Raw genomic sequence first — 15,370 nt, 5'->3', positions numbered from 1 at the left:
GCAGTCGTCGCCATCTCAATAGTTCGTTACCTGTCCTCAAAGAGCAACTATAACAACAACAAAAACAACTTAGTGACTTTGTCTTTGAGTGTGTTGTTGTATATACACATGTGTTTGTTGGTATATATGTATGTATGAGTTGACTTGCCACTACCGCCACTGGCTCAAAGGATTAACCACACACATACACATCCAGACTTAAATAATAGCCGAGCGAAGCGACAAAGCAACAATACGCGCACACACAGACGCGTAGATACAAAAGTCAAAGCAGTCTTAAAGGCAAGTGTCTCTGTCTGCGTGTGTATGCTTGTATAATTGGAGTCACAATGCCACAGTGTTAAAGTCAAAGTCATAGCCGCCATGGATTTAAGAATTCTTCAGTTGAGTCTTCGAGCCAACACATAACTTTAGAGTTCTTGGCTGTGCGGTGTTTGTGTCAGTTGGTCTTTAGCAGCGATCAAGAAAGAACGTGTCTTTCTCTCGTACACGGAACAATTAAGTTTCACAATATTCTTACAATAGATACATATCTACATATATATTAACTCACATATATATATATCGAGATATTGTGTTGTAGTTCTATATATAATAGTGCAACAAGTTGAAAATTGGTTATTAGTGTTCGATTAATTGGCGGAAAGAGTCTCTACTTGTTTGTGTCTTGACGTGTAGCAGAAATGGCGAAAATTATTCTAATCTGTTTACTGAGCGTGTTAGCCTGCGTCTCAGGTTTGTACAAAAACATCACATATACACAAAATACTTATATAATATTTAAGTGAATTCAAGATTTTTGATGTTAGAAAAGAAATTTTGAAGTAATGGAAATTTTCAAAAAAACTTCGAAAAAATTTCGAAATATTTTTTTAAATTTTTTTTATTTAAGTTTCTTATTGTTTCTACTTTTTCTACTGTTTGAAATTTTTAGCAGCATATTTCTTTGTAAATTATCCGTTTTTTCTGTGTCTCGCCTGCATGCTGCATAAGTTGCATTTAAAGGCTTACACATAGATATGCGTGGAATAATTTTGAATTTGTGTGGAATCCTGTATGTATCTGGCTCAGAAAAATTGTGCAGTTGAAAGAATGTTGCTTAACGTTTCATTAAAAAAATTTGAGCATATTTTTTTATATAAAAAGGAATTAGCATGAATTCAAATTTTTTGTGAAAATATATAAAATTTTTTATACTATTTTTTCAGTATTATAACAGCTGGTTTTAAGCAGAAATTACGAAAAAATTAAAAAAATTGTAGTAATTTTTTTGGTACAACATATTTTTTAACACACAAAAATTTAGTGAGCATTTATAAAAATAATTATTTTGCTGGTACTTTCTCAATATTTAAAATATTTTTCTAAAATTTTCAACTAATGTTTTTATAAACTTAAGAAGGAGTATTTCTTACAGAAATGTTTTTTTACTCTTCGAGAAATTGTTTACAATATTGTTGGCACTTTTTGTTGCAATGTAAAATAACGAATCTTATGAATTTTGATATAAAAAAAATATTTCTCTATTGAACAAATTTATAAAAAAAAATTTATACAAAATAAAAAATAAATTCTTAAAAAAAATATTTCTTGAAAAAAAATATATAAAAAATTTTATTCTTAAAAAAACAAGAATTTTAAAGATATTTAAATGAATGAATCAAAAAAATTAGAAAATTCATTTTTTTTAATTCTTACTTTTTGAGTAGTTAATATTTTATTATTCTCCAAATATATGAAAAATATTCTCCAATTCTATGAGAATATGAACCACTTAAAAATAAGTAATAAATTTGGCTCAAGGATATGGACATGACGGAGAGAATTTTTTTTTATAAAAATAAACAAAAATTATAACAGAAATCGTTTCCAAAAATTTTAAGCACATTAGGAATTAAAAAAAAAAATAATAATAATAATAAAAGAGACTATAATAATATTGCTTAAATCATTTATAAAATTCAAAGCACTTACCCAAATTTCGCTGACAGAATTTCTTGTAAATTCAAATGCAACTGAAAAAGTCGAGAGAAGTAAATGTAAATGCATTTTTTGAAAAGTTTAAATTAAATGAAATTAACATTAAAAAATAAAAACGTTCAATATTATTCTAATATAAAATTTAAATTATAAAAAACTAAAAATTAAATAAACAATATGTTAAAATACGTAAAATAATGAAAAGTAATATTAACAACTTCAAAATTTTTCAGTTTAATTATAATTTAAATATTTTAATAGTTATTCAAAATGTATTAAAATAAATATCAATTTTAATTTCAATAATATTAATTTGAATATAAAAAAATAACAATATATAAAACAAGAATAACATTAATTATAGATATCGTCGAATCACATTTCATCACTACTTCAGCAAATCTGTTTCCCTTTTTCATTTTTATTTATTTATTTATTTTTTGTTGATTTTTAATCATCACATTTTATCCAAATTCATTTAAATCGGTGCCATTTTACTCCAAATAATTGAATTCGCTTTTCCAAACAAATTGTCGAAACCGTTAACAATTAGCATAGGCAGATAGCGTTGATGACTATATTAGTAGTGTGTGTGTGCTTTATTTGGACGTTTGTTGAATAAGCAGGTGGTCCCCTAAAAAGTTCTAATAAGTTTAACAGTAAATATATATTAAAATGTTTACCGTTAAATAATAATCATTATATGAGTTATGAATTTACGGTACGTTGACCTTTTTAATCATTATTAATTTTTTAATGAACTTAATTGTCATAACAGGCCATACACATATTTGGGCTTACATATAAGCTTGTAATATTTTATACAGTTACTCAGGAATATGTTGCATCATTCTATGCAATAAATAATGTTATTCCTCATTTTTGATAATTAGAAATCTAATTTCATTAAACGTATAAACAAATACCGACTTTTAAACAAAAGACTTAAGCAACGAACTCGTTCCAATTGCGGCAAATGTAAAGCCTTTATCATTCTTTCTAAATACTAAAGGAATTTCGGCTAACCAATGGATTACAAAATGACAAAATGGCATTAGTGTAGGGATTGCGGGTTTATATTTTTTAATAAATTTTAAATTTCACTGTACTTATTACTTTGTTCAGAACCGTATATCGAATTTGAAAAATAATATTTTTTTTATTTAAAATTTTTCTGTATCTTAGTACTGTATTTGGTTCAGAATTTTATTTTTATTATTTTAAATTCTATTGTACTCATTATTTTCCGCACAGCTGTATAAAAAAACTAAAGTAATTGAAAAATGTTCTGTGCTTATTATTTCGATCAGAAAGTTTTAAAAATTCTTTTTCACATTATTTAAAATTTGAACTGACTGTATGTGTAAATTATTTACTTAAATATTACAAAAAAATATTATTTTTTTTTTATAAAAAAATCGTTTGCAAACATTCCTAGAATACCCGACGGCTCACTACTATTCCTTTCTATATTTACTTTGACACTTGAAACCTAATAAGCGCAGCTAATATTGAATGAGTCATGTTTGCATACCATACAACAAAAAATACAAAAACATGTCTTTCAATTTCATTTTTGGTTTATTTGCTTGTTGCGTTTTAACCTTTTTCAATGCTTTCAACGCAACCAAAAGGAGTGCGCACATACCGTTGGCACTGCCATATAACCAATCAAATGTGTGTATGAATGCAAGAAGGAAGACATTCTTCAGCGCATAACGGCAAGCAAACAAACGAAATTAAAAATGCACACACACACTTACACACATATAGACATATATAAGTGTTAATGTATGCAAGTATGTTTGTTTGTTTGTATGTTTGCATATATAAATAAATAAATTTAAGTGCAGCCAATCAGTCAGTCATGCCACTCATTATACGTGGATTTTTAAAGACCACTGTCGGCTGTCACGTTTCTTCTAGCTGCGACATACGTCAAAAATAAATACAGGATGAAAAGAAATATATATGTATATTGTATACAAACATACAAACACATAAAGAGCCAATGTTTAAGTTGGAAAAATATCAATCAAGCCCTGCAAAGACGTCTGAGCCATGACAGGACATACATACATATATGTATATTAAATAAATATTCATTTGTTTGTATATGAAAGCGCGCTTGTCACATTAATGCAGGCATATTTGTGATGTACATGCCACCCAGCTGCAGGCTGTCAACGCCACAATATGCACTTGCGCAGAGATATGCCGCTTGGGTGTTTGTATGTCTTTTGTTTGTGTTTTTTTTTTGCTTTTTGTACGAACACTGATTAAAACTATGCTCCCCACACTTCGAGGTGCTCAAAAACATCCATCGGAAGTGGGAAGCTCATGTCCAGAATAATTTATAAACACGTTGGCTTCGAATGTACGAGTTTGTGATGAATGGATGAAGGTGTACTTCGTCCCCTCAATATAACAATAGCGTATAATTTTTTTTTTTGGTTTTGAGAAAATCGAGTTTAAAGCTTTTGTCAAATCAGATGTTGAAGGAAATTTTTGAACATGAAATTATACACCTTTTTTTCCAATGACATTTTGAGCCATTTTGTGGGAGTAGAATTTGACGAAATTTTGACCTGATATAGAATCAATGATGGATATTCTAAATATGCAATAAAAAAATAATGGCGTATGAGCACATACGCTATATTGAGGGGACGATTTGTTAGTAGACAGAATGCATAGAAAATATTAAAAACAAATTTTTGTATTTTTTATAAGTTATTAGAGTGAAATTATTTTAAACAATTAAAATTACAAAAAAAAATATTAATTAAGATTATAAATTAAAAATAAAAAAATTAGTAGAAAAAAATAATAAAATTAAATTAAAAAAAATAATATAATAAAATAATTCAAATAAAAAATAAAAAAAATATGAAATATGAAATAAAATTAAAATATTTTTTTTTTTTCAAAAACAACTAAAATAAAAATATGTATATGAAAAAATTTAAATACAATTTTAGATTAAAATTAATAATTGAAATGATAAATTTAAATTAAAATAAAAAAATAATAAATGTTATATTTTAGATATTTTGTCATTTAAAAAAAAAAAAATAAAACATATAAAAAAATTCAAATAATAATATAAATTAAAAAATATATAAAATTAAAAATATAAAATAAAACAAATAATATTATAAATAAAAATAAATAAAAATTTTTAATATTTTTTTATTTAAAAAAAAAATTAAAAAAAATTAACAATATTCAAAAAACAATATAAATTAAAAAAAAAAAAAACAATATATAAAATAAAAAAATTACTAATAAAAAGGAACAAATCATTTTTTATTTAAAATATATAAAGTATAAATAACATTAACAAAATTAAAAATTAATAAATTTAAAATTTTAAACTTTTTATTAACAAAAAAATATAAAAAATTCAAATAATATTTCGTTTTAAAGATTTTAAAATTAGTAAAAGATATAAAAAATATAATTATAAGCAGAAAAAATAAATTAAAAATTATAACAAAATCAAAAAAATAATATATATAATAATAATATTACAAATTGAAAAAAAACTAAAATAAAAATTTGTAAAAACAAATAATTAACAATAAATATAAAAAATTGGCATTAGACAAAATTTAAAAAAAATAAATACATATCACTCATTTACTTGATTAGTGTCACAACTCAAAAAAGTCGCTTTTTCAGGAGAGCGATTTAAAGTTTTCAATTGTCTCTTATTTAGCAAATATAGAAAAATGCCATTAGTTTATTGACAAATCTAGTGGCCTGTAATATATTAAATACAATGTTAAGCATAAATGGACTAAATAGAGTGTACTAATGCTTTTTCTTGGGCATAAATGTGACCCACTATGAACTAATTCACTATGTCGTAATTTTTCACCAATATCGTTGTAATACAAAATGTGTCGTTCTTTCTGAAAATAAAATCAAATTCATCTTTTCACAATATGTGTTGGAACACAAAATATGTCGTTATTTCGTAAAAAAAAATATAACTAATTCTGGCACAACTGAGAAGTGTTGTTATTGTGGTTAAAAACTAATGCAACATAACAAGTTTAAGAACGGCACATTCTTATATCAGGGTTTATTTTCCTACGCATCGGAATAAAATTGTTATACACTATGGACGATGAAATTGCGCACATTTCTGCATACTCAACTCAAAAATCGTGTTTTTTGAGTTATGACACTATTGAAGTAAATGAGCAATATTAAATATTATAAAAATTCAATCAAAAAATTTAAGAATCTGATTTGAATGAAAAATAGATAAAAAGAAGAATCACGCAGTCACATTTCGTTTTCGCTTTTTTATAGCCTAAAATACATATACACACACACACACACATATTTACAACACAAGCATACAAAAAAGAGAAAGGCAATAAAATAAATTTAAAAATTATAAATTAGGCATTCCTGTCGCACACACACGTACACACATAAAAAACGAAAAAATATAAATAAATTTAATATTCTCCATTCACACATTTTATATTCTTTCTATTTTCCCACACATACAGGTCAACGCATCACCACCATTCACCTGGATGGCGTACAATACTTCATTAGCCGCATGAATCCCTATTCACCCGAGCTCAATTACTTCCTTGCCTATCAGTATTGTCGTTCGTTGGGTCTGCAATTGGCGTCGTTCGAAACGAAAGAGAAAGCCGAATCTATGACAACATATCTTAAGAATGCCGGTTACGGTAATTATGATTTCTGGACATCCGGCAATCGTTTGGGCACCGGCATGTTCTTATGGATGAGCACTGGACTGCCGTTCAATGCGACATTTGACTTCTTCGAGAATTCAGCCGATGCCATACAGGCTGGTCTGCTCGATCCCGTTGATCATAACAGCAATACGTCGCCACAACGGACGGCGCGCGACAGGTAAGTCATGCGTTTGTGTTTGGTTTATGTCGTTTGAACGTTAAGTTCGTCGTTTGTGTGGTATCCCTACTCTTGTGTGAGACAGAAATTACAATTGTTATTAGAGTTTATATGCTTTAATAAGTGTTTTTTGCGTAGTCTAAATAGAATAGTTCATAATGTTTCCAAGATATTGAAGAAGTTCAGTTGGATCTCATGAAAAAGCGGTTATCTTTAGTATAAATTTACGAAATTCGGTTATCGTTCTGGTGTATTTTTTTTTAAGATTAGATCTACTGTGGAAACTCATTTATTACCAGAGAAACTTCCGAAACCACATTCATACTTCGATAGTATTTTTAATATTATTCATACATTGAGATTAGATTAGGGAGCACACTTCGTATTGATTTTGACTGAAGATCAACTAAATAACTCAGGATCACTGTGAGAGAAACCAATTTTTTAAACATTGATCGATTCTTTTCTGTGTTCCAACAAGAGATATTCGAAGAAAACCAAAATTAATATAATTTTTATCAAGAAACCTTATATATGTATATATCAACTTTTCTCACTTTACACTTTCGTATTCTCTTTCATTTAACCCTTTACAGCAGTAGCGGCGCTGAGAAGGGTTGCGTTATCTTGAAACAACCCACATTGAAATGGATGCCCGAAGATTGTTCGGCTGTGAAAGATTTCATCTGCGAACAGACCCGATGCTATTACTACAATTACGGCAGTATTCCAGTGTCATCGGCGCAGGGGTAAGGACATCAATCTACTACACTTACCTAATCACAGATCAACCAAGAACAAAACAAATAAATTAATAATAAAAGAAAACACTGATAAAAATTAACAACAAAAATTAAAGAAATATAAAGGTAATTGCAATAATAATAAAGTCAAATGAAGAGAGCAAGAAATAAACAATGTGCGAGAGATAGAGAGAACGTAAAGTTTTTGTAATCAAAAAAGAGTTATGGAGAAATAATCAATATTTGAAGCCTTTAAAACTTGCTCTAAATATAAACAACAACAAATCTCTTGCATAAAAACAACAACTATTTAAAAGCTAAGCGAAAAAAAAATTTGATAAGATACTGCGTGAATTTGTGAAATTGTTTATTAAAGTAATCTATTTTTAAAATAATACGCTCATTTTTGTAAAACTGAGTATATACCAAGCTACCAATATTCACCAACACAAGCGCAACAATGAAGCGTCAATAAGCAAAAAATAAACACTACATATAAAAATATAGGTGAGCTAAACCCCAAATCATAAAAAATACAATAAAAAATTTAGACTTAAAACACATTCAAAATAACACTAATGTTTAAGTATTAACACTCAAAACAGTGACTCAGAAAATTGTACTGGTTTAATATAATTAAAATTTTAGTAAATCTGTATTTGCGAAAGTTTAGAAAATAACTGACTGAAAACTACGATTTTTTCAATAAAAAATTATATGAAATAAAAATTTATTTACATAAAAAATATTTTTTTACTTTAATTTTTGTATTTATATTTCGTTTTTTTTTGTTTTACCTCTTAGAATAAAAACTTAATTGAAAACAAAAAGTTATAAACAGAGAAATATTTTGAAAATGTAAAGTTCTTAATAAAAAATACAGTATGAAAATTTTAATTAAACCTAAAAAAAAATTAAATAAGATTTGATTAGGAATTGCAAATCAGAAAAAATTAAATAAAATATAAAGAAATAAAATGTTTTTTTTTCTGTCCAAAAAAGTTCTAAAATAATTATTTATCCAGCTAAAAGTAATTAAAGATTAAAAAAATTTAATTCAAAAAACTTTTTGAAAAGTCTCATAAAAATATCAATTTTGAACAATAATAATTATAAAAAAAAATATTTTTTTAATCGTTCTAAAAAATTATTTTTTAGAATTCAATTTTTTATTATTATTATTTTTTAGAATTCAATTTGTATATTTTTTTTTAATTGTTCTAAAAAATTATTTTTTAAAATTAAATTTTTATATATTTTTTTTTAATTTTCCTAGAAAAAATATTTTTTAGTATTCAATTTATTTTTTATTTTTTTAATTTTGCTAAAAAAATAATTTTTAGAATTCAAATTTTTTAATTTTTCTTAAAAAATTTTAGGAAAACATATTTTGTTATACAAAATTGTATCACACAATGCACAATTTTCCGATTCACTGTTTGCGCCTTGTATGCCTTCACACATTTCCATAGTAGTTTAAAGAAAGCTCGTACGATAAAAAAGCGATTAGATTGTCATTTCTTAAATGCAAATAACATTTCAGTTCGCTACTAACAAGCCTATAATAGCAATAAAAATGAAATTTATGCCGCCTTTAACGCTAAAAAGAACACGCCTACACACAATTACTAAACATACAAACAAATATATAAGTGCGTACATACACATATATTTTTAATGACCGCCAGTACTAACTAAACTCAAAATTGCGTTTGTAACTGCTTTGTATATGTATGTATGCTTATAACACATATTTTTTATAGTAAATTAAGAATTTCGTGGTTTGGGGCTTAGCTGCTTGTAAAACACAGAGACAAAAATCTAAAGCAGAAATGTCTGTTTTGAAAGAAAAGAAAAAAACCAAATTAAAAAAATAATAAAAAATTTTAATTTGCCATGTTTTGGTGTTTATTAACACGGCTGATCGTCTATCAATAACCGTACAACGTGCATTAAAGATTATATAGACACAAAAAGACATGTCTTCTTTTGTATTGCTATTTGTAACAGTAAACACTCGATATACAGTTGTTTGTATGCAATGTATTGACTTAGTAGTGGCTTGAAGAAATCTATACTTTTGTACAACTCTAATTCTAAAGCTTTTTTATGCGGCTGAGTATGTGTTTGTATGTATGTATGCATGCCACAGTGCAATCATAACAACCGTTGCGGTGTATTAATGACTATATATGCATGCGAACACATAACGGTGACCTATCACTACACTACAATTAAGATTTTTTATTGTTGACGAGTTACATTTCTAATTGCAAATTTTTATTGCGTTCTCTTTCGAACAAACAGCCGTCCAGTCACCTCTACCACTTCACGTCCCACTGTCGACCAAACCAAACTGAGTCTCTCCACCACACCGTTGCCGCTCACCATGTCCACGTACACACCTTTCTCGAAGCGCTCGCATCAGGATGATGAGCACGACGATGAGCCGCAATTGTCTTTCGTTTCTTTGAAGCTTGATCACGAACTCGAGAGCGGCGAAGAGGAAGCCAAGAATGATGAACACGAACACGAGCATGAACGTGAGCCGGAACATGACAGCTTCGATGCTGAGGATGAAGAGCCGGAGGATGAAAAGAAGCGTACATTGCCCGTTTATGAAGGTGATCGCAATGATTTGCATATTAACAGCAAAGAATCTGTCGAACAACAAGTTGAAGAACAAGATGCACACCAACAAAACGATGCACAACAACAGGAGGGTGGCGAAGAGGAGGATGATGACACAGCCAACGAAGAGCATAACAACTCGGCTTCGCATGAGGATAGCGCCGATACAGAGGACACCAAGCACAATACAGTTGGTGAAGATCAATTGAAGACATTGCCGATGCCAGCTATTGCCGCACCCGCCGAAGTCCCCACTGTTGAGGTGCGTCTCAAGCAGATTTCGCAGGAGATTGAGAAGATGGCCGCTGCCAGCAATGAAAATCAACGTCACAACCTTCCAGCGGCTGGTGTATTACATCATGAGAATAACAAAAATGATGTTGATCGGCAATCGTTCCTCTCACTCACCGATCTCATACGTACACTGCGTCCGAATAATAAACAAATCATACCACAAATCGATTCGGATTACTCGAATGCTATGCGTGTGCTAGGCGAGACCTCGGAGGTGGTAAATAATGAGGAGGCGCATAAGTATTAAGGTACTAAATGAGAAAGGAGAAAATAGAGAGGAGCGGGCGAAGAGTGTAAGCAAAAGAGAGACAGGCCTTGAAGCTAAGATAGTGATGATGAGAAAAAAGAGAGAGAGAGAGTGTGCAAACTAACGAGAAGAAGAGATATTATGATAAGAGAAAGAAAGATAACAGTAGGACAAAAGAGAGCGTTGTAAAGCAGTCAAGAGAGTTGAGAGCGGAAAAAAGAAAGTGAAGAGCAGCAACGGTGACAATATTTTACTTGGAAACCACATATCAACTATATAACGCATAGATCCTTACGATCACGAATTTACTTTTATGCGATAAAATTTAAATTTAAAAGAAAACTTTAAAGAGAGTAACTTGAAAGAGCAATATAGATTATATACCCACCACTGTTGTAAACTCTAACTTAGTAACTATTATGATCTTAAAATGCAATTCCTATATTTAGTAATTTTAGAAGAGCCTTAACTATACGAACTATGCTTCGGCAAAGTATTTTTTTTTTTTTGTAATGAGAATTTAAATATTTTTGAAGCCCGAAAAGTATTAAAAGAAATATTGTATGCTTCGGTGTTCAACGAGTACACTTAACGAATAAACTTTAAGAGTAGCGAGTACTCTCACGGAGCAGCGACACTAGCCACTCGAAATAAGAGATAAACAACGAATAGAAGAGTACCGTTACACATGCTTCGTGTGTGCTCGTTTTTAGTAGCCGAAACGTGCGAGTACTTTCACATGGCGTTAGTATTAACAAAAAAAAACTATAAAATTAATTCACAAAAAGAAAATAAAAATTAATAAATTATAATTTAACTTTAGTAAGCGCTTGCGAAGAAAATTGCTTAGCACTGAAATTTCATGAAAGTATTTGCAAAAAAAAAGAAAAATATTTTTACATTAAAAGAAATAAAAAATAAAGTTTGCAATAGAAGTAATGTACCACAAACAAACGATTGCTATCGGCAATAAAACTAGATTTGTAAGCGTAAAAATTAATGTATGTACTTTAACGAGCATTTACGGGGCAAATAATAAAACATTGTGCGCGTATGTGTATTCAATAAAAACATACATAAAACTATAAATGATAATGATTTTTTAATGGAATAATTCTAGGTAAAGTGTTTACGCCATTAACACTGAATTAAGGAAATGCCAATCGATGGGAATGTACTAATGTGAATGAGGGAGACAGAAAATCGGGAATCGAGAAGTTAAAAATCGAGAGAGAGAAACAAAGAGAGAAAGAGACAGGGAAACAAAGAGAACGAGAGAGTGAGATGGCTACAAAGAGGGGAGAGAAAGAGAGAGATTGTGAATCAAAAATAAAGAGAGAAAGAAAAAACCGAAACAACGAAAGAGACCGATATATATGGGAAAAAAAGAGTGAGATATAGAAACAAGCACTGGGAGATAGAGAGGCAGATAAAAACACGTTAATTAGAACAGTTTTAAAGACCTAACGACTTGATGAACTCAGTAATGTCATGCATACCAAAATTCCTCTACACTAATCCGGAAATTGTTTTTCAAAGCAGTACCGATCAGACTATACAGTACTAATGAAAATGTGATCAAAATACAAATAATTAAGTACCGAGGCTACTCAAACCGAATTAAAATCAATAATATTATATTGAGATACTCTTATCTAGGTCCATCTAAAAGGTCAGTTTAAAAGCGAGCGATTGGCGCAAAAAATAGTATAATCCCTTTAAAAACGGTTCTTAAAATCTAGGAAATATGTTTTTATCGGAAAAAATCTACGAGGTGTTTATCATACGAAACTCCTAGGGGAACATAACGAAAGAGCGTTTGTAGTGGACTTCAGACAATATAAAATTATGGAATGGAGCACAGTACATCATTTCTAGTATTTTCTATAATCTCCATATAGAAACTACGGCCCATAAATGCCCAGACCAAAGAAATGAAGTAGCCAACATTAACCGAGGTCCGCCCTTTAAAGAAATACGCCCTAACCAATTAACTCTGAACGCATACAAATCTCGGTCACTTCAATGCAGGAGTTCTTTAATATTCAAATGAAGAACTTGACTTGAGACTATACAAGAGATCCATGAGCTATTATGTAATCCTAGTAAAGACTCCTACCTAGTATGTCCTTAGAACACATAAGCTTGACAATTTCTTTACTTCTCTGGGAAGTTACCAGATTTCCATTAATTCTTTTTAGAAAACAACAGATAATAAATATAAGGGTCAACTTCCGTACCATCTTCATGTTAACCGGTGAAATTGGCAAACAAACAACTCTAATGTTATATAAGGTAACTTGTCTCTGGACGCATATGTCTTCTGAATTATAATTTTTTATTTATTGTTAATGTTTTTTGTTGCACAAAACGATAAAATTATTCTTATTTTTGTTTGTTTTTGAATATTGAACCGTTAGATTTGTCAGAAATTGGCAATTAAAACTAATACCAAACATATTGGTCAGTGATTCGACCAAAATTAGCATAAATAAATATGTATAACAGCCTAAATAACTGGATTTCTGCGCTGCAATTACGATAAATGTTATTTAAAAGAATATTATTGATTCAACGATAAACCATTTTCATACGTATTAGGGCGGTACTAAACTTTGCGAAGACAATATTCTAAGTAGAATTCATAAACATGAGTGCGTATGTAGGGGCTGGAACTCTAATCTTATAGTATAAAAGTTTCATATGGATTTGGCTCTGACTGGAGGTATTAAAGGCTTGTCGTATGGTGGTCAAAGGTCACAATTTTTTATGGATTAATGATTCCAGATGAGAGCAGCTAGTTGGCGTTGCTACCAATCGGTATCAAAACTTCCATTTGACATCTTCATACGTGTTAGTAACGATTTCGAAGTACAGGTTGAAGAAAACTCATACTTTGGATTTTTTACGTACTACCCTAATGTGCATACGCTCATTAGAGTAATTAAAAGACTGCATTAAAGAGTCTATCGGCAACTTTCTTCTATCACATATACATACTGTATTTATTTGCAATCAGCAATTGCTGTCAATACATACGCCCATCATACTAATAAGAATGCACTTGTATGAACGATTCTTTATCGCTACCTGTTTGGGACTTGCAGCCAATTAAAATTATAATTCGAGTTATTAGCAATTTCTCAGCAAACCTGTCTGTTATTGGCGATTGTAACAGCCGATTGAAGTTTTATTTGAATCTATTGTTAACGTTTTGGAATATCACGAATACGAGCACTTTCGGGATTTTAGTGGATATGAATTTCGAATGAATTCATATTTTTAGTAAATTTACTTCAATATATTTGGAATTTTTGTTGATTTTTATGTAAATAAAAAAATATTTTCTTTACAAATTTAAAATTAAAAAATAATGAAATCCCAAAAAATTTCGGGATCCCGAAAGTAATTTTTAGTAAAACCGAAATTGCAATATACAGAAAATTGTAAATTTACATACATTTTTAACAAAATAAGTAAGGAAGGGCTAAGGTTGTGACTGAACAATTTATACTCTCGCAATTTATTTATTTATTTAATTTTATTAATATAACAACCAATTTGACCCACATATTCGGCATATATATAAAGTCCATTGAAAGTTTGAAACCCCTAATATTAAGTATATGGGAGCTAGGGGAAGTTATGACCCGATTTCACTCTTTTCTGGCACGAGACATATTATTAGAAGAAACATATTCCCTCTGAATTTCTTCAAAATATCTGAGAGACTTACCTATATTTTCAGTAAAAAATTTCTTAGAAGCATATTCGATATATAGGGTCTTGAAAACTTATGGACCGATTTCGGTGATTTTTTGAAGGGCGATGCCACTCTTTAAATGCAGTATGTTTGCTAAGTTCTGGTCCGATATCTTCCATAGTGCTGACTTTATATATTGTAAAGTAAACTATTCAGATCGACTTCAAAGTTCTGGTATACGGGAACAACATATCATTGGGAAGCTAGGAAAATATTATTAACCGAATTTCATTGGAATTGGTCGAGTAGTTTCGGAGATATGGTTTTTGACCCATAAGTGGGCGGAACCACGCCCATCTTTATAATGCAATTTAAGGCTTCTGATGGTTTTCCTACTGAATTAAAGCATTTTTAGTAGTTTTCAACATAACCTTTTGTATGGGAGGTAGGCGTGGTTATAATCCAATTCATCCATTTTTGGACTGCATAAGGTAGTACCTAAAAGAAACGACTCTAGAAAGTTTCCTTGATATAGCTTTAGTAGTTTGCGAAATATATACAAATAACCGATTTGGGAGCGGGGCCACCCCCACATCCCCAAAAAAATTACATCCACATATGCCCCTTCATAGTGCGATCCTTCATATTTTTACTTCAATAGATTACTTTATGGCTTAGTTATAGCTCTTTATATGTTTTCAGTTATTGGCATTTTGTGGACGTGCCGTGGTCCGATTACGCCCATCTTCGAATTTAACCTTCTTATGGTGCCAAGAAATACGTCTTCCAAATTTCACCAAGATATCTCTACTTGCACTCAAGTTACAGCATGCACAAACGGACGGACAGACATACATCCGAATTTGA

General features: G+C 29.7%; 1 protein-coding gene across 5 annotated transcripts; it reads left to right on the top strand.

Annotated features, from left to right (window-relative positions):
* The first annotated feature begins 440 nt into the window (after nt 1-440).
* LOC105215943 (uncharacterized) lies at nt 441-11,889 on the top strand. 5 transcript variants are annotated; one of them, XM_011190137.3, is made up of 4 exons: nt 446-735; nt 6,510-6,885; nt 7,485-7,634; nt 9,936-11,889. In XM_011190137.3, exons 1-4 carry the CDS (start codon nt 684-686, stop codon nt 10,798-10,800), a joined length of 1,443 nt encoding a protein of 480 aa, XP_011188439.1. In that variant the 5' UTR covers nt 446-683; the 3' UTR covers nt 10,801-11,889. The 5 variants fall into 5 exon arrangements, with proteins under 5 accessions (XP_011188443.1, XP_011188442.1, XP_011188439.1 ...); XM_011190136.3 differs by having other exon boundaries at nt 448-735; nt 7,482-7,634; XM_011190141.3 differs by lacking the exon at nt 9,936-11,889 and having other exon boundaries at nt 441-735; nt 7,485-8,093.
* Nucleotides 11,890-15,370: the final 3,481 nt, after the last annotated feature.

This window comes from Zeugodacus cucurbitae, chromosome 6, assembly GCF_028554725.1.
Source record: "Zeugodacus cucurbitae isolate PBARC_wt_2022May chromosome 6, idZeuCucr1.2, whole genome shotgun sequence".
Lineage (NCBI taxonomy): Eukaryota > Metazoa > Arthropoda > Insecta > Diptera > Tephritidae > Zeugodacus > Zeugodacus cucurbitae.
This window is presented reverse-complemented; position numbering and strand designations above follow the sequence as displayed.

Coding starts and splice junctions, on each gene's coding strand:
- LOC105215943 (XM_011190136.3), top strand. CDS start 684: ATGGCGAAAATTATTCTAATCTGTTTACTGAGCGTGTTAGCCTGCGTC. Junction 6,886..7,481: donor CAACGGACGGCGCGCGACAG/GTAAGTCATGCG, acceptor AACCCTTTACAG/CAGTAGCGGCGCTGAGAAGG. Junction 7,635..9,935: donor CCAGTGTCATCGGCGCAGGG/GTAAGGACATCA, acceptor TCGAACAAACAG/CCGTCCAGTCACCTCTACCA.